A 20,674-nucleotide genomic window follows, 5' to 3' on the forward strand; every position below is an offset into this window, starting at 1 on the left:
TCTATTGAATGCAAAAAGGCTAGTAAAAGCATAATAAATGGCATCCTCCCACACCATTTATGATGCATTGACCTTTTGGAAACAATGTATTCCCTGTTCAGCTCTGCAATCCATCCTCAATAGTTTAAGTTAATATTTAGCTTTAGCGTATGTATGTCTGTGCGTGTGTTTGTGTGTGCATTCTTCGTTTTATATGTGTAGCACTTTCATAAATGTACATGTCATTTTAAAACAGAATTCCAAAACTAAACTTACATCTAAATATATTCATGGCTAATTCACCGGTGAATGTACTAATAAGGATTTATATTGCTTGTTAGAAAGACAATTATTTTGGGATACTTCTTTGATACGGATTCATAGTTTGCCTAAGATTACCTTAATCAAATGAGTTTCATTTTGAATGTAGTCCTATAAATGTAGTCATACAAAAATGGTTTGACCGACTTAAGTTTATAATAAGCAGGATTCCCTGCAACAATATAAACAATGTACATTTAGTTTGAGCTTGGAATTCTGATCTGTGTTGTGTTTTACTTTGCCGGGTTGAAAGCATTTTAATTATGTTGATATAATAACATAAATCGACTTTTGTAAATCTTTACCATTTTAACCAGGAACTTCAACAAAAATAGAGTACAATATTATATGTGCCATTTGTATTTCAAAAGCAGTGGACAATGCACATTGTTATTATTTTTCATTTTGCAACGATCTCCCTGACGGTTTGGTATCTTTTTTTAGGGCATAATGTGTTGTGTGTGTGTGTATACTACACTGTCATTTAGGGAGGTTGTTAACAAAAGTATACTTAATGTTAATATTTGCATAATTCTTAGCAGACAGGAGTGGTCTATTACACTCCAAAGAATGAATGCCTTGATTCAGATAAAAAAAACACTGAAACTAATTCTATGAATAAGACATACTAAGTTAGTGTTATGTAATAATCCCCACTTGTCTAACAGTAACAATTAGAAATAGTCTTTAACCTAGTGCTGATTTAGCAAAAAAAGTAATGTGACAATAATTCTGTCACTCCTCTCTCCCTATTGTAGTCCAGTGGAAAGTAGTCGATTTGGGTCATCTGGAAATCTGAGCCAGACCAGCTCCCAGCTTAGTGAGACTGGCCAGAGCACTGGAGGCTCAGAACTGGAGGAGTCCTTCCACTCCTACCACAGTACTAGCCTTCACCCTCCCACCAATGGGCAACCGCGCCCCAATGGACAACCTCCTTCGAATGGACACTGTACTGTCGTTGAGCAGGAGATACGTAGGCTGACTTCTGAAGAAGGACATGGCCTGAAAAACGACACTCCAAATGAAAGAGGGTCCTCTAAACTCCTACGGTATGCTCTTAATTCAATATGGTAATATCCAGTATGTGCTTTAATGAAGATACATGAGAACTGAGTCTACAAGTCTTTCTTTCCATCCATGTAACCCAGGTTCCATGATGATGGACCGCCATTACCCTTTACCCCATCCAGAATCCGTTGGCTGAAGGCCATCAATAAAGTCAGGGTTCAGCTCCGGGAGGTAAGCAGTGGTTTAATAGAGTTGCTCTACCAATATCTGACCTCTAATCATCTCTGCAATCTGACTACCCTTTATACTTCACCATAAACACACAAAAATTAAGCTGCACTCACACAATGAGTCATTTGCTCTTTACTTACTGCACAGAGCCTCGGAGGGAAGCTTTGTTTCTATGATTAGCTCCCTTGCTAGCTTGCGCCACTTCATACTACTGTCATCTGATTGGTTGCCTCTCAAAAGGTCAGCGGTAATAAAGTTGAAATAATATATACTTTGAACGCAGCGCTCCGCTCTCTCCGTAAGAGCGCCACGGCAATGTCAGCACAGAGCCATTTTACAACATATCGTGTGAATGCAGCTTAAGACGCAGAGCTAAACGGACAAAAGATCTGCGATTATTTGTATGTCGTTGACTTTTACGTCTTTGGTTGTTTAAGATGATGCACCCAAATTTCATGAAATGTTTTTTTGCGCTCACCTGCTCATGGTGCACACATGTATTTTCAGAAACGGAAGTCAATGACACTCTTGCTAGCCTCTGGGCAGCAACAGTGGAACTACTTGCGAGTCAGCACCTCATTAAAAGTCACTCCATAAATCTCTATTTTGTTATGGATGAGTGTATTTGATTTAGTTTCCCCCACCTGTATATTTAGACCTCAGACCTGCTTTTGTGCTAAAGCCCTCCAGAAAACATGCTGCTTTAATAGACCGGTGTGATGATGCTTCCAACTTTTTAAGAAACATCTCCTTTTAAATATATCGATTTCAATCACTCATTACTAGTCATTTATCAGAATCTGTAAAATACTACAAAACAATATGTTTTACACTAATACCCAATGAACCAATATCTGTAGTCCAGGGACAAGATACAAATAAGGTTTTTATTTATGAGCAGCTTTATCTCTGCTCATTTGAATCATGCAGAATCTCATCCCTTGGGTGTGACGAAAAAGAATTGAGTGTTTTCCGGGAATTTGAACGATCTAATGAGAGGGAAGGATCTAGCTTAGGAGATGGGTTGTGGCAGATGCATCATGATAGCCATTCATCAATCAATCATGTCTATAGTTTATATCTGTGTATAGATTATAATTCAGACAAAGATATTAGGTTTCCTGAGTAATAAATATTAATGTGCACCATTTGGAGCCCTTCCTTTTTTTCATTCACATGACATTGTTTTGGTCTACATCGTGTCACATGTGACTTTTGGTGTCAGGATAAGATGCCTCACATTGGACCAACCCCAAATACCATATAGAATAATTTGTATCCAGCTCATGCATGTCGGTTCTTATCCTGCGGGTACCATCGTAAATCTTTAGAGGGTGCTCGTAATGAAATCATCAGAATCTCTCAGCCCTAACTGTGGTTCATCCCCTTGATTAAGCTTTTTATGGCACTGCAGTTAAGGGGTACCTAATGTAGAACTTTGATTGGCTCCATTATCATGATTGGTTTGCATGGACTGGTTGAGATTTACATGTACTGTAAATGACAGCTGATTGAAGAGTATAACTGGAAAGCAAGGTGAAAGCTGTCTAAGGCCATTTGATACAGGATGAAGGCAAACACTTAGGACACAAGCCTAAATGCTGAAAAGCCTGTAATGAATTACAATGGGTTGTTAATATGTCCATCATCAAAACTGACCAGGATAATAAGACATTGTAAAACATCCTCAGATGCTTGTTTGCATTCGAAGCATAAATTAGATGAGATATGTGGGTTGGCGTGTTTTACAGTTTCCTAGAAAATGTTTGGAAGCAGTGACACACAAGGGACATTTAGAGCAGGAAATGGAGCTGGCTGTCAGACCAATTTCTAGTATCAGTTCAAAACCCGCTGGAATACAAATTCTTTCTTACAATTTTGCATTAACAGGGTACAATTCAAGTGTAGTGAAAAGAAACCAGCAATACTGATATGTTTATCAGGGGTGTTTTCACTTTTGTATGAATAGCAAGATAAACATCCTGTACTGTATATCAGCAGCTGGCAGATTTGGAAACAGAAATTGAGGGAATGAGACTGTGAGCTGGCACTCTCACAGCCTCAGATTAGCTATGTGCTGGAATACATCGCCAGAGGAGGGAAAGAGAGGGAGAGAGCAAAGAAAGCATGCAAGAGGGTGGGAAGGGGAGTAGGGATGGCTACTTAACCGAGGGTGAACTGCTGTGTGATCGCGCTCTACTACTATCGCACTTGCCGATAGAAGAATCAGCACTTCTCCATCTTTGTCAGTTAAAGGAGATATGCTGGTGATTGGTTTATTGAGGAAGATTTAAACTATCACCCGAGGATATATTTTTAAGAAGACAGGGAATTTCCTTTACTGATCTTCTCTGCAACTCTTCGTGCGAACTTAATCGATCTTGCCAGATGATGTCTACAGGTTGTTCCAGATTATAATTTCCCTCATAAGGTAAGAATGACATTTGATTTTTATTCTATTGAGCACTAAATCTCGACTTTGTGTGTGGACTTTAATAATACAATACACAGTAATACATAGAAACTTGTGTGTCTTAAATGTACATAGAAGTGGTCGTCCGATGGATACATCACAATTGCAGCTTATTTAAGTAGTAAAATCATCAAGTATTTAAGCAAATGTAATTATTTGATTAGAGGTAAACTTGAAATCCTTAAAATGAGATGTATTTTTGTATTCAGTCCACAGATCATTTAGCAAAGACAGAAAGAAGATTGCTGCAGGCTATTGCAATGACAATCCTTGAAATTGGGCCTGACCCTAACAGCCCTTCAACCTTTCTCTTTCCTGGACAGCTGACTTTTAAATCACTGACTATTAGAGCGCACCCATTGCAGATCATGGTTTCTTTGAAAAGAGCCAGTAGCCCTTCAGAAGTGAAGTTAATTTTGAGGGATTTATTTAATATTTCGTTGCTAATGCGTAATACAACTATTGAACTTAACCCAGATATTCAAATTTCTTATTCAGACAAACCAAATCTTTTACACATGGTATTTCAATCACAACAGAAGATAATACTCCCAGTTTATTTCAGATTCCATTTAGTTGATACGCTCATGAGCTTAATTTACAATTCAGTAGCGACTGGACATATTCTGTCCTGATTTACTTGATTCGATTTTCCTGCTCTACCAAACCCTTATCAGGCTAACACACACCTTCAGCGTTCAAGTGCTTATTGGAGAAATCCAGTGCAGGGGTGGGTTAATGTAGTTCGCAACCATCTGGAGTAATTTACTTTAATGGAATAGAAAATCCACCAACCAAAATGAAAATCGTTATATTCCATATTGAGTTTTCTTCTAAGAATAATCAGTCATCTTGTGAGTGTTAGTCAAACAGTGGAAGAACATTCCTATTTTTAACATTAATAATTATTACAGAAATTAAGAATCCAAATAAAAAAGAGACATGCCGTTTCCTGTATATATACAAGGTTCCTGTCGTTTCAAATAGTCATGTTTGGAGTGTCAAGAAACCAAAATTGCTTACTTGCACATCTATGCTGATCTTTAGTGTGGAGTGTGACTGTTCTGCAAACTGCCCGTACAACTAGAGATGTCAACAACAGCAATACATTCATAGGACTTTCTTTATTCCTGATCATAATATCTAAATGGTTATGGCCTGTGGACAAAAATGGTATCACCAAACTTTGTCTAACAATTACAATGACTAAATTGCAGGAGCATATGGGATATGTAATATAATTGCTCAACTTGTGACATTTCTTTTCCTGTAAACAAATCTATACTTCCCCAACACAGACATGATTTTCTGATACACGTTTTGACAACATACGTTCTTTGATAATGTAATGCCATTAAATAGATTATTGTTGCACTGTTGGTGATTTTGAGATAAAGTAGAGCAGCTGGTATGGGTGTGAAAGAATGACATGGCCTGAGAGGAAAGAATTGACCTGTCATCTAATGACCGAGCTGCCTTTCTCTCTCTGCGTCTTAATTCAGAGCATCTTAATTACAGAGATGTAAGCAGCTGCCTGTAGTTTATTCGGGAAGTTGCTACTCTGAGAACAGGTCCTTTATAGACACTGTCTATCTTATTGTATCCTGTACAGTGTAGTCTCTGTGGCAACATGTAATAATGGATATAGCAATTATATTTAAACCCACGATTTGTATTCTCTTTTTAAGTAGCGTAGAAAATATTTTCTTGAATTGATGGTTTTATAATCAGCTTAGATGCTTTCTAACATCAGAGATATAGCAAAGTAGTAGCAAGACAAAAACTGCCAACCATTCATATAATTGTTTTATTGGTACACAACAAATGCAGGTCAGCTCTTTTTTACTTTTTTGTCACAAAATAACAACCTATCTTTTTGTCCGGCAGGCACTCAATTCAATTGAAGTTTAAGGATTCACAGAGGGATTTTTCCATGTGTGGTAAAAGCTGATCAAGAACTGCATTTCTCAGGGATGTTACCCAGAGGACACAGCGGACAGGATGAACCCTATAAGTCAGAGCTACTTCCTCTCTCACCCAAGAGGCAAGACCTGCAGGAGAAGAGATCAAAGAGCCCCAACGTCGGGCGAAGCCTGCGAAGAAAATTGCAGAAGTGCCTGCAGGGGATAGAGGATAACTCCCTACATGACCTGTCGTCAGTGGAAACTACCTGCAACAAAGCTGACCTCATCCTGTGTGGGGAGAAGCCCAGTTCTGATTGCCTGGTGGGCGTTGGGGTTTTGGAGGATACAATACCCAAACTGATAGAAAGGATCAAATATAAAGATGAGAACAAGGAGATGGAAGATGAGGATGCTGAGCAAGGGTCTAGTAATATAGTAGAACATATCCTAAAAGAGCTAAAAGGCATCAACAAGATCCAGGAGGAAATATCCGACCTGAGGCAATATCTAACATCTGTACGAGGCTCGGTAGATGAGGTATCTTGTTGTGTTGATGCAGTGCTCAGTGAAATAGGGGAGATGTACTCTGGGGCTTCAGCTGCACCTCACCCTAGTCCTGTTTCTCAAACACCTCGCATTAGGCAAGGAAGTTTAGGTAGACAGAACGCCATCACGTCACTTCATGGGCGAGACACCAGTCCACTGTTGGATTGCAAAGATTATGGAAAAGATTCTGTATGTACGCCTTCTCAAAGATCACCCAAACAATGGCATGTTGATCGAGTCCCTTTCCAATCGGAGCAGCAAACAGACAAAGAAAACTCAAAGCAGAGTTCACATATGCTAGGCCCTACAAAACTTGACCCCTGCTACCTGGATATTCAGCGTGGCCATGATTACCAAAGCACTAGCTCTCTGTCATCATGTCACAGCTCCAATTGTCAAGAAGCAAGCTTTATCTCGGGTGACACACAATATGAAAGGTGGCCTTCTGGTGATATGCACCACAGTATAAGCAGAGAAACAGGTTGGAGCGAGGAGGACATATACTCTTGTGCCAGTAGTCGAGAAGGGTTAGAGAATTGTCTTGGTGTTTGGGACAGGCGTGCCACAGAGGAGACAAGAAACAGCACACCGGGTCATTCTTCACATGACAGCTCCGAGCATCTGTCATTACTGTTTGGCCAACATTACATCTCTCCAACTAGTTCTTCCAGTATGATCGACTGGAGACCAACAAGACTACAAAATGAGGAAGAAAACTTGGAATGTGACTGTTCTGCAAATTGCCCATACTCGCGTAGTTCTGGTTACCACACCATGGGTGCTTGTGCAAATGAAATGGGTAGCGAGCCCTCCAGGAGCCTGAGTTGCTCCACTGTGCTGTTGACGGACTGTGATGATGGTTACCTGGAGACAAATTCACTGTGCGATGACTGTCCATCTTCCGGCGATACTCTTGATCTGGGGTCTGCTGACAGTTTGGACAGGGAATGGACAGATCACAGTCATTTCAAGGATGAAGCAGGACAATATTTGTCACCAGAGTCTTCTGAAAAAGATGCTGATAGCCCACCCAAGACCCCCAATGTAGGTTTTGAGGTGACACATTTTAGTAAGGCTGTACTCACTTTCAGGTCAGCTTTGAAAGGGGCTTTGAAAAAGTTGGAAGGATCTAATCCTGAAGGTGTTAAAGATGATAGTGGGTCTGAGGCAACTCTATCTCCTGTCCGCCAAGCTAGTGAACCCAAGGAGGAAAGCAGCATAGACTACACAGAGGGAGAGGTTAGTGTGACAGAGAATCACACCAAGTTTGGCACTCCAAAGGAGGAAAGTGAGGCTTCAGTCTACGTGGATTGTAGTGAAATACATGAGAACATATCAACTTCCTTTCAAGCATCCCCCTGTGACGCAAGCCCCTCTCCCTGCACCCCAACTGAGTATCACTCTTTAGAGATCTCACAGGACAAAGGAGAATGTCCAACAGATGGGGAACTGTCCAACTTTGACTTAACACCAGACCATTGTCCAACAAGGAAGACCGACAGTCCACTGGGTACAGTGCTCAGTACGAATGAGGTGCGGTTAAGTCCAATTAAGGAAAACCAAGTTCCTGATGAGGTTACTCAAGAAAAGATTATGGATGCTAGTCACAAAGAACGTGTAGCTAATTTCCAGCGCATACTGAGGGAAAAGAGGCAAACGCGTCATAGACTGTCCAAATCTGCTCAGGGATCCGGGGGGTCTCATGGCTCTCAAGGCTCCCAAGGCTCCCAGGGATCCCAATCTCAATCTGTAGATGAGTTTAACACAGGTATACTTTAAGGATACTTTCTGTGACTTCTACTGCTAAATAAGGCCAGAAATAACTGTCAAAAAAACATTGTGTAATGATTAGATATAGTGTGTGTGTGTGTGTGTGTGTGTTGTAAACACTTATTCAAACATACTTGAAATAGTTAGGTCAACTTCAACTACTCCATATGGTTACTGATTGTTCTGTGTTTTTTCCTAATTATTTTTGCAGAGTGTGGTGGAGAAGATAATCAGGTTACTCATATATCACTTGCTCCATGTCTTTCTTTTTTCTTTCACTGTTGATAACTATTTATGTTAACTGTTTTTGTTTCTCCATCACTTGTCTTGGGATTGTCTGTGTGCACTGCAAAGCAGAGAACAATGATATGCCTAAATTATTCTAAATGGCTTAGCATTTTTTTAAGTCATTTAATGTTAGAGGAAGATTCACCAGTTCCGTTCCTAGTACTAGTGTTTGTGCAGCTGCTTTGTTTTCCCCCTGACGTTTTTTTAAACAATATCAGAAACTTGCATTGTGAGGGTGAACTCCAGTGGGATCTCCCCAAATTCTGTCATCTCGTAGTCAAATATTCAGACCAGGAGAAAGAAAAATAACTTTTTACGTGCTCATACCAAGTCATTGGTGGTTTTGTGAAAGCCTTGCAAATGTTTGATGTAGTCCTTCTAAATTACCTGGTTTCTCTTAAAAGCAGACTGTAGATGAACAGATTTGTCTTGTCTTAATTTGTGTGAATATAATTTTTTCTGTGCATACATAATGTTGGTCCACTATTGCATTTCACACAACATCTTTTAAAATTAAAGAGCCCAGCTATATGTATGTGTTTCTGTCATCACGTTTTTATTTGACTTTGCACGTTCTGAAACATCAGAGAGGTGAAACTCAACCAAATGTTACTCTTTCCATTATTACAACATTCCCTCTTCCCATAATATATACTGTTATTTATGAGGCATAACATTGTCAGCCTGAATTCTCTTATTTGAAACCTTGTAGGTCCGAGATGAAGAACCCAATGCAAGACAAGCCTGGGAAAAACCAGGGTAAGTCATGTATAGTTAACGCCAACACTTGTTCGGCTTAACAAACAAGGACTTTTTATTCACCTTCATCTGTTTTTCTTTGTTCAAAGGGGCGGATCTGGTCTGTATGGAATTGACAGCATGCCAGACTTGCGTAAAAAGAAACCTCTCGCCTTGGTCAGCGACGTGGTCAGTACTAACTTCTTTGTCACTATTATCTAAACTGTATTTCATATATCATCGAGTCTGTTTGGTTCTTTCTATGTAAATGCACATATCTGTACTTGTTGGAACACCGCAGGAGTCACAGTTCTCTGTATCTTTGAGCTGAATTTGGGAGGAGATTGTTATCAACAAATGGAGACCAATATGAAATCAGCCTGCTAATTTCTCTCTCCCTCCTCTCTTAAACCCAAAACTATTCCCCACAACTCTATTGAATGCACTCACTCTCCTTGGTCAGGCTATGGTAAGTTAATAGAACCAAGTTGCCCCTTCCCTTTTCTACCTGAGTACAAAAATATCAAGTAGGACAAATAAAACAAGTAGTTTCCTCAAACGTGTATTTACACCTATAGCATGTGGATCTCTTCGATCACAAACCCCTACACAAATTCAAACATTTGCATGCACCCTCTTGGTCATTGGTAGTTTTCCTTCCTACTTGATATTAGCAGTAAAATATACTGTAACAAATCCTTCCTCCACCTTTTTGGTTTGTATTCTTTTTCACCCGTAAGCCACAAAAAATGAAGCTACAAGGGCAGAATACACTACTAACCCTCCATCGGAGTGTCTGGCTGATGGTTTTGGTATCTTTTTACTGTCGTGTTACTGCTCTGGTATAACTGTATCATTTGTTGCTGCTTAGAACTATTAATACTAACCCGGGTTTACTGATCTTCTGGTAAGAATTCCTCATTGGAAAAATAACCCTACTCACCCCCCTTCCAACTACCCTAGTTTTAACCACACTGACTCTTTATTTTGTCATGGTAATATTTCGAGGTGTGCTTTGGTTGTGGGTTGTAGATTAGTTTCAAAAATGCTGACATTTCCTCCGTCCGTCACCTGTTGTTCAGTCTCTCGTTCAAGCCAGGAAGGCGGGGATTGCGTCTGCCATGGCTGCACGGTCCTCAGTCAAGGACGGGGAGCTGGTGAGTAAACCAGCTTTAACTTAACTTCTTCCGGCTTCATTTTTGGAATCCACAACAAATATAATGGTTTTGATGCTGTAGGTGTTGTATGTTACCTTGATCCCTTTCTTCTTTCAATATAACTGAATCTGGAATTCCATCTTTTAATCTTCCTTCTGTAGAAAAACCATGTGTACAAGAAGACCTTGCAGGCTCTGATCTACCCCATATCCTGCACTACGCCACATAACTTTGAGGTGTGGACCGCCACTACCCCTACATACTGCTATGAGTGTGAGGGTCTGCTGTGGGGAATTGCCCGCCAAGGCATGCGTTGCTCAGAATGTGGGGTCAAGTGCCATGAAAAGTGCCAAGAGCTTCTGAACGCTGACTGTCTACAGCGTGAGTACCATCCAGAAAACATTTCCGAACATTTCAGGCTCTACTTCGAAATTAGATTTTATTCCTAGATAAAACATTTTGTTGAATGTTCAGGTGCTGCGGAGAAGAGTTCTAAGCACGGGGCTGAAGACCGTACTCAGAATATTATCATGGCCATGAAGGACAGGATGAAGATCCGGGAAAGGAACAAGCCAGAGATCTTTGAGCTGATCAGGGAAGTGTTCATCATTAGCAAAGCCATCCATGCACAACAGATGAAGACCATCAAGCAGAGCGTACTGGATGGCACCTCGAAGTGGTCGGCCAAGATAACCATCACAGGTGAAACTGACAGAGCGTTGATGAGCTGTACCACATCGTTAATCTTCAGCATCATCCCAATCATCTGATTCTTGTTAATGGTTATTCCAAATGTCATTGTTTTTCCCTTGTCGCGATAGTCTTCTGTGCCCAAGGGCTTCAGGCAAAGGATAAGACAGGATCCAGTGATCCATATGTTACGTTCAGGTGGGAAAGACCAAGAAGAGAACCAAGACCATCTATGGAAACCTCAATCCTGTATGGGAAGAGAAGTACCACTTGTAAGTGACCTATTTTCCTTGAATATGAGATGTTTGTATAAATGTGAAACACTTCTAATGAGTTATTTCTAATAATCCTCAGCATTAAAAGAAACAACTAAGAGTAGCACTACCTTCAAACTCAGAACCATCTCTAGTATTTTCTATGCTATTGCATCCTGTATACTTTTCTTTGGTTTATATATGTATTTTTCCCTGTTTTTCTCTAGCGAATGCCACAATTCCTCAGACCGAATTAAAGTGCGTGTCTGGGACGAGGATGATGACATCAAGTCGAGGGTGAAGCAGCGTCTAAAGAGGGAATCTGATGACTTCCTGGGCCAGAGTATAATTGAAGTTCGAACTCTGAGCGGCGAAATGGACGTTTGGTACAACCTGGGTCAGTATGCTGTCTTTGTTATGAACACACAATCGATCTAACTCTGACTTTTTTTCCCTCTTACATAGTACATCGCTTTCTATTAAAGTAGAATTGATGTACTACCAATGAGTCACGCAGTCGTAACTCATCTGTGTGTTTCTGTTTAGTGATTAAAAGTTCTGCTTCCAGAAAGTTCAGTCAGTGTTTAATTTGAACCTCATTAGCAACGTTGCCTCTGCCTCCAGCAACTTTTTTTCATCTTTCATAATAGTCGACATTAAGATTATTGACTTTCTCTGGCAAGCTTTTTCCATCAAGTCCCTTTGCGATTACTGTGTGGTTTCATTATATTTCCAAGTACTTTTCGATTTGGTTTCAAAATATTTTCATTCAGATGAATACGGTACGAGATGATTTATTATTCTATTGTGATATTTCATAAGCACTGGTTGTACAAGTAGCTCTGATTGGTTAGCTGTCTGGCTTTGTTGTGATTGGTCAACCGGTTATAATTTATACAGATCTCTAGATGCCTCCCCCCCCCAAGTTAGCTGATATATTGACCAACCTCAGGCATTGTCTCATGTTAGTTTGATCACTGTCCTTTTTAAAAAGCACTCCTCATTGTCACAGCCATGTTGCGTTTAAGACCGAGGCGTTCACTACTCGAGCATCTCTCGTTTCCACTTGATTAAAGTGCCTTAAATCACCAAGGCTTTAATAAATCTTCCATTTAAACAGCATGACACTGCATATGAATGTACCAATAAATTAGCTGTGTCCTGCAATCTGGGATCCATGAAGGGCTCAATCTAAAATCTCCCGGATAATCACATCAACAATGACACACATAAACTTCAGTTTGGGTTCATTAGAAATAAGACTTTGAAGCAACATTTTCTCCATCTCCATCTCTATCTTCTCACACTCTCCCTCTTTCTCCTCCTAATGTGTGATTATCAAGAAGCAGCACTAGTCGGAAATCGACCACTCGGCTCGACATGTACTAATTACCCCTAATGATGCGCCTGTCAGGGTAAATAGCAGGGGTGAGCTGCCAAGTACTACAACCCCCAGGAAAGCTCTGGTTCAAGTGTCTTCAGCCCACTGCCATTGTCTCCCTCACTTAAGCGTTGCCATTAACTGCAGAAACAGACCCCCCCCTTTCTACAATAGCTCTGCCACGGTAATAGACTGTAATTAGTGTTAAACAGACCTGGATCCATGTGTGCCTCCGTGTCATCTGGGTTATGAATCGAGAACGCATGCACATGTATCTGACTGTCATTTATTTGTAATTACAGAGAAGAGAACGGACAAATCCGCCGTGTCAGGTGCCATTCGCCTTCAGATCAACGTGGAGATCAAGGGAGAGGAGAAAGTGGCTCCATATCATGTGCAGTACACCTGTCTCCATGAGGTATTGCATTTTTTACATGCCATGGGTTGTGCTTTGGAGAAAAATGTTAACAACTGAAAACACAAGGCAAAAAAGGCTGGATCAGACCTTCTGTATGAAAGCCATTCAGATGACATTAACACCTTGTATCCGTGCATTACAGAACCTGTTCCACCACTACACCGATGTTCTCGGCCAAGGCGGAGTGAAAATCCCAGAAGCTCGCGGAGACGACTCCTGGAAGGTCTACTATGATGACGTGGCCCAGGAAATCGTGGACGAGTTTGCCATGCGCTATGGGATTGAGTCAATCTACCAGGCCATGACGTAAGTATCAGATATGAATTTCTCGTGTTTGTCCCTTCCACCTTCTGCTCTCACATCAAAGTGCCTCTCAGCGGCTTAGTCGTTCCCTGTTGGCCTTCCGAATGAAGGAAAATCAATTATAAATGGGCGGAGGATGGATTTGTCTCCATGAGATGTCATGCAACAATATAAATGCCTTATAGCTGCGCCCATCACTCAGCGAAAGCACACCCCAATGGGACCATCCTTCACCCAAAATGTGCCAGTGAGCTGTTGGGCAGATGTTTCTAAAAGGGATCATTAGCTGAAAACAAGTTGATTACGCAGGCTGATCAAATAAAGACACAGCCCTGTACTCCCACGTTGCTTTGAGGAAGAAAAAAAGCTTTCCTCAGTGACAAACAAATGTCCCAGGTCTTCATCAAGCGTTCCCTGTGCTTGTCTTTCCAGGCACTTTGCCTGTCTGTCGTCTAAGTACATGTGTCCCGGGGTTCCCGCGGTGATGAGCACCCTGCTGGCCAACATCAACGCCTTCTACGCCCACACAACCGCCTCCACCAATGTGTCCGCCTCCGACCGCTTTGCTGCTTCCAATTTTGGGGTTTGTATTATTGTAGCATACACAGACAATACATATGTGTTTTATTTATTTCTCTCTTGAAGACAAAAACACACATTTTTGTCTTTGTCGAGGATTTTAGTCTTTCGAAATCTTGATACGAAGTTATCAGAGAAACAAGTACATCCAATGTTAGCGGTAGCTCGGCTTAAAGCCACTACAGGTCGGCCATATTCCTAACAGAATCCAAGAAACACTGATTTTAAACATCTAAACAGCTTTATTTAGTGATGGTGTCACCAAGTCAGTTTACGAAGAGGCCTCCTTATACATATAATAATTGTAGGAAATATCTTTGTGTACATACAGTATGAAATGTCATTGTTTTTCTCTTTTATTCACCATACAGAAAGAACGCTTTGTGAAGCTTTTAGACCAGCTACACAACTCCCTGCGCATCGACCTCTCAACCTACAGGGTAATTATCATATATTATTATATATTCCTGCCCGTAATGCCTGATATTGTCTTTTAAAAGGTAAATTGTTTCCCTGATATTTTAATATTTCTTTCGCTATTTTGATGTTCTTTTTCTTTTCACTTAATATGCAAACTTGACTTTAAGTACCTCTTTTATCACTTGTTTTTAATAAATTTGACAGAGGCATTTGGACCAAAAAACTGGTTATTTTACAATTACTCTTAGTATTTGGGTCTCCTTCTGTAAAGTTAGGCAAATGACACCCTCTTCAGAAGCACTCTTAGGGGAAATATGCTAATTGTAATGTTTGAATCTGCATTTTGTGATGCATATGAAACCTGTTTCCCTCTGTAGAATCACTTTCCTGCCAGCAACAAGGATCGCCTGCAGGATTTGAAATCCACTGTGGACCTTCTAACCAGCATCACCTTCTTCAGGATGAAGGTAGCAAACAGTGTTTGAGATGCATTCAGTAGGAAACGGTTATCAATTGTTTTTTTAAATATGACATTTTGTCACAGCTTTCCATGAAGTCTCACAATGTGCAGTATTTCATTTATTTACTTCCCTCATTGCAGATAACCCTTTCTTCTGATTTAATGAAAAAACAAATTAGGTGTCAGTGATTGTTTGCCGTCATTCACTGCCAGTGTTGCTATCTCCCTCTGGTGTTTAGGTCCAGGAGTTACAGTCTCCACCCAGAGCCAGTCAGGTTGTGAAGGACTGTGTCAAGGCCTGCCTCAACTCCACCTACGACTACATCTTCAACAACTGCCATGAGCTGTACAGCCGACAGTACCAACCCGTAGACACAGTAAGTCATGTGCCAATCATCCAGCTGCTCCTACAGGACATTTTAAAGGGTTGTGTTTTTAAATTCTTCGTCAGAATATTGTCTGAGTGACACTCTGAAGGGTGGTCTGCTGTCATTTAGATGACAGATATGGCTTTTGAAATTTGACTTTCCCCGTGCAGAAGCAATGGCATTTTTGAGGGCCTCAAGTTGCATTACTTTTAAGTTAAACGTGGCCCAAAATTCAAACATGGCCCTCCACAAAACTTTAACAAAGAACCCCTCGCTTTACTTTTACTTAGTCCTATAATATTATCCAGATATGTGTTTCAGATGTTAACCGATCGTGTTGAAGTCTCTTTTCGGTGACTGACTGTGTTGTTCTTCTAATCCAGAACAAAGATGAGCTCTCTTTGGAGGAGCAGGGTCCGAGCATCAAGAACTTGGACTTCTGGCCCAAACTCATCATGCTCATCGTCTCCATCATTGAAGAGGACAGGAACTCCTACACGCCTGTGCTCAACCAGTTAGTAACATGCATACACTCCTTGTTGCCAGGGTTGAACCTAATAGCTTGACTCAAACCTTTTGAATTCTAAACCAACATATATATTTCTTGTGTATTCATTGTGTTTAAACTGGGGATTTCTCCACTGTTTCATACAAGGATTAGCCACTAAAATGATTGGTATTATGTATGTTTTTATTATATCCCATTAGTGACTGCATAGGGTTGTTTCATACTCTAGTTATCCAAATATTTCCAATCAATTCAGACCGTTGTTAAGTACCAAAGTTGAAATGTATTGAAAAAAGAAAATAACCTTTAGGGTGAGCATGTCATAAAATATGAAGACAGCCGTAGAAAACTTTGCCTAAAACCTCAAACATGTTAAAGATATTCAGTTCAGCTCCGCTTCATCGCAAATAATGAAATTCCTCACATGTACTGTACGCTTAGAATAGCAAGTTTATGTCAAATTGTTGCCCCTCTCTCTCTCTCTCTCTCTCTCTCTCTCCCTCTCGCTCTCTCTCTCTCTCTCTCTCTCTCTCTCAGATTCCCTCAGGAACTGAATGTAGGGAAGGTGTCAGCCGAGGTCATGTGGACATTGTTCGCTCAAGACATGAAGTACGCTATGGAAGGTAAGTCACACCCAGTGTCAGAAATCCATCATCACCAAGTGTAGGATATTACTTGCAAATATGTTTCTTTATACATTATCTTGTAGAGCCATATCATAGATGCATTATATAAATATTCTGCTGGGCTAAACTGTGCAAGAAGAGAAAGGAAACCTAAAGAGCGGGGAAGTTGAAGGATTACAACAGCAAAGGTACAATGCAGATTAAAGTAGAAAGAGTAGACTTGCATGTTATAAAAGGTAGGCACACTTGTTGTTATTAGTAAGTAAAATACAATAGGTAAAAACAGTACACCATGGTAAAAAAGAATGTTCTTTTTCTTTTTGTTTTAAATAAAATAAAATATTGAAGTAGCTGGTAATGTTAACAAATTGTAGTTAGATTGAAAAAAATAAAGCGTGAGTGTATATTGCACAACATGTTAAATGTAAAGGTAGTGTTCAAAAACGAGGCAATTCAAAGTGCTTAAAAAAAATACATTGCATTAAAAGCATCAAAAACATGGAGAGAGTGCAACAGAAATGGATTATAAAGTTTAATTGTAATACGTTGTATGATCAAAAAGGTTAGATAATACAAAAAAACCGTGTAGCTTAAAATATGAATAGTTAGTAGAGAATAGTCTTGATTTAAAATAACTACAAGTTAAAGCGGACCAATAGTAGAATTGACACAATGGCATGGAAGAATGAGTGAAAGAGTGTTACATTAATTGTGCAGGGTTTGAAAGCTGCTTATGTTTCCAGGAGCCTCTCTGTCATTTGTCTCTGCTGTACTGTACCGTGGAGCACCATCAGTCCCCAGAGGCAGACAGCTTTTTATCACAGGCCCTGTCCTCGAGATGAATCCCCTACAGAGACTGTGAAATATCAGTTTCATATACTAAACTACACAAGTGGCTGCTTCATTTTCAAAATGCATTAATATTAAAGTCAATGGAACATGAGTCCAGAGAGGGAAGAGTCCTGAGACATTCAAAAGCATTACCAAAAAGAAAATAGCGAGACTGAGATGTCTTGACTTTTAGGTATGAGAACTGGGTTCTTCCCTTTCTTATAATGCAATTTAATGGCATGCATGTCTCCCACTCAGGTGCAAACTCTTCCTAAAGGCTCTTGTGTTTGTATTTGCAGAGCACGAGAAGCACAGACTGTGTAAGAGCACCGACTACATGAACCTGCACTTCAAGGTCAAGTGGCTCAACAACGAATACGTCAAAGAACTGCCGAGCTTTAAGGGCGTCGTCCCCGACTACCCATCGTAAGTGCTTTTTCACTCACAGGCACGGGGAAATGCTACATTTCTAATTAAAAGAAGGAAAAAAAAAAGTTTGATTATCGAAAAAATTCATATTGGATGGAAACATAATCTAAATACAAAAGAACAAATAACTCTTTATTTTACTTGCAGATGGTTCCTTCAATTCGTGCTCCAGTGGTTGGAGGAAAATGAGGACGTGTCCATGGAGTTCATGCATGGAGCCCTCGAGAGAGACAAAAAAGACGGAGTAAGAACATCAAAATTGACTTTAGATGCAACTAATGATTACTTTTTATTATTGATAACTTGTAAATTAATCAATTTTTGGTTAGGTTGATAAATTGTTAGGAAATAATGACCAATACCAGTTTCTAAAAGTCTATGTGATTATATATTATATTTAGATTTGTCCGAAACCCAAAGATATTTACTTAAATATGGCATACAAAAGAGAGAAGCTGGAAATTCCCATATTTGTTATCCTGAAAATTGCATTTAGTGTCATTTTAGCATGGAAAAATACTTTCAAAAACTCTAAAATGTACTTTTGATTATAGGCCATATTATGTTATTTCAGAAAATGATTTAACCTAAATATTTGACTTGATGTGTTTTGCTTTTATATTTGTTTGTGTCTCAGTTCCAGCAGACGTCGGAGCATGCTCTCTTCTCCTGCTCCGTGGTGGACATCTTCACGCAGCTCAACCAGAGCTTTGAGATCATCAAGAAACTGGAATGTCCCGACCCCGCCGTCATGGCTCAGTACAGCCGCCGCTTCTCCAAGGTAACACCAGACCCTCAAATCTGCTATCAAGCACATTGTAAAAGGATTCCACTCAGAAAAAACGGTACCTAGTTACTCATGGATTTAGATGTTAAATGTGCATAATTGATAATCCATCAGGGATCATAGAGCAAAAACTTACTATAGATATTTTATTCTAATAGAAGATGTTAGATATAGGGAACATTTTTAAAAAATGGCTACAGTATTGTCTGGAGGGACATTCACTTTTTTCTAAAGGGAATTTGATATTTTCTCATTAAAATCTATGTTGTATTGATGGTAAGGCTCCCCTCCTGGGGATACAGACACAGCACAAGTTTGTGTTTTGGGATTTTCTTTTCTGCATGCCAGAGAATACAAAGCAGGCAAAAATGGGAATGTTTTTAACACCAAAAGTTGGGAGTTAAAAAGTAAGATTTTTCCTTCCATGCACTTTTTTAAATACATTTATTTCTCTTTCAGACTATTGCCAAAGTCCTTCTGCAGTACAGTGCCATTCTGACCAAGAGTTTTCCTACTTATGTTGATAAGGAGAAGATTGTAAGTCGCCAGCACCTTATAACATACACAGCAGTTATTACAATCCCCTGTTGAGGAGTTCCTGCTTCATGTGTGTAATGTCTCTCTTGTGTCCCTTGTCCTCCGGTAGCCATGTGTCCTGCTGAATAACGTGCAGCAGTTACGAATCCAGCTGGAGAAGATGTTTGAGTCGATGGGTGCAAAACAGGTAAGGCTAAAGACAAAGGTGAGGATGATGTGCTGTGGCTTCAAACTGAATGGATGACTACAGTATACCAATATGACAACGCCGTAACACTTAAACTTTAGGGCCATTTTCGGTAGGGGAGGAGGGTGATATTCAGAGGGAAAAAAATGAATTTCTGACGTGAAAGTCAAGAATTAACAGACAAGAAAACTAATCTTGTTAAAATTAAAGTGGTCAATCTAAGGGGAAAAAAATCTTTGAAAAAGTATGACTGTAATATCGCAGAGAATATCCAAGTTTTTTGTTCATCGGTTATTTTGTGTCTGTTCTGTATCAGAGTGCGACAGAAGAAACGCTGGTATGTTCAGTAGTGTTAGCTGTGACCATGTGATGTAGATTCCCCGTAGTAGGACACAATCTTTGCTCCTAATAAAGCCGTAGTGGAAGTTGTTAAAAAAGGTCAATACGCCGTCCCGATGCCTGATGTGATGCTTTCAATGGCGCATAAGCATAGATCAATACTGACAGAGATTAGACCCCGTGCTGCCTCGTAGGCTAATGAGACCTAATGAAATCATGTCCGCTTTTAATGTCTTAGTGTAGCTACAGTGAGAGCAATCAATAGCCTCTGTGTCAGATCTGACCTCCCTCTGCTTTAAATCACTTGCCATGCTTTTACATTGAGTGTTTTAGCCCATTTAGTGTAGAAGTAGTTTTTTGTGGTTGATTGTAGGACTACAGCTGTCCTCCACTGTAGCGAGAGTTTCAACCATTGTGTTCACTTTACAATTAAAGCTAAATAAAGAGATGGGAGAGGAAAATGAGGAGGAAATGAAGGAGGAGGAGGAGGAGGAGGAGGCAGTGGAAGAGGAGGTAGGTTTCCTTCATGGTCTCAGTAGCTGTTATGGGCAGATATTAAAGTGCAATGGTGTGTGGTATTGATTATCTGCCTTTGACTTGGAAATAGGTCGTAACTGAGGCTAAGGAAGCAGAGGCTCTGGTGGGTGCTGTGGGTGGTATATTAGATTCATCAGTAGTAGTTTCAACTGTAGTGTAGAGACCTGTAGATCCACTATCTTACTTAGCCACCTCCTGTAGCATTTACATTAGCTTAGCTGTTTTTTTAGTAACTTTCCATCAATGTCAGCGGGTACATTTTCATTTCACTATGAACTTTAAACACAAAGCACATATGCTAAAACACAATTAATGTACTTTTGTTTAAGAAAAGAATATTACTGGTCAAAATCGCTTTTTTCTTACTTGCACCTCAAGGCTTACGTATATAAACCACCTGACTTATTAGAATTTATTACCTGATGATGAAACTAGATTGGAAGTCTTCCAAAGAATTTTGTCGTTTCTTGAAATACAAATGTAAATTTCATGTTGTTGCTTGGAGAAAAGTCAGACCACAAGTCACTGCAACTATGGGTCATCTGCAGAAAAAACTGGTTAATTACAACATCTTATTTTCTAAGGTTGGTTGTTGAGATAAGTTA

The 20,674-nt window shown here is 39.9% G+C and overlaps 1 protein-coding gene across 1 annotated transcript in view; it reads left to right on the forward strand.

The window, feature by feature from the left end:
* Positions 1-20,674, forward strand: part of LOC134868537 (protein unc-13 homolog B-like) — a 67,794-nt gene that overhangs the window by 38,392 nt on the left and 8,728 nt on the right. The window contains 23 exon segments of the mRNA XM_063889749.1: positions 1,059-1,349; positions 1,449-1,539; positions 9,233-9,279; positions 9,369-9,447; positions 10,341-10,415; positions 10,577-10,796; positions 10,890-11,117; positions 11,237-11,296; positions 11,299-11,377; positions 11,587-11,756; positions 13,043-13,158; positions 13,301-13,464; positions 13,894-14,044; positions 14,412-14,480; positions 14,838-14,927; positions 15,160-15,297; positions 15,672-15,802; positions 16,334-16,419; positions 17,553-17,679; positions 17,830-17,926; positions 18,320-18,463; positions 18,929-19,006; positions 19,116-19,193. Of these exon segments, the coding sequence (XP_063745819.1) occupies positions 1,059-1,349; positions 1,449-1,539; positions 9,233-9,279; positions 9,369-9,447; positions 10,341-10,415; positions 10,577-10,796; positions 10,890-11,117; positions 11,237-11,296; positions 11,299-11,377; positions 11,587-11,756; positions 13,043-13,158; positions 13,301-13,464; positions 13,894-14,044; positions 14,412-14,480; positions 14,838-14,927; positions 15,160-15,297; positions 15,672-15,802; positions 16,334-16,419; positions 17,553-17,679; positions 17,830-17,926; positions 18,320-18,463; positions 18,929-19,006; positions 19,116-19,193 (2,809 nt within the window).

The sequence above is a fragment of the Eleginops maclovinus genome, chromosome 8, assembly GCF_036324505.1.
Source record: "Eleginops maclovinus isolate JMC-PN-2008 ecotype Puerto Natales chromosome 8, JC_Emac_rtc_rv5, whole genome shotgun sequence".
In the NCBI taxonomy this organism is placed as follows: domain Eukaryota; kingdom Metazoa; phylum Chordata; class Actinopteri; order Perciformes; family Eleginopidae; genus Eleginops; species Eleginops maclovinus.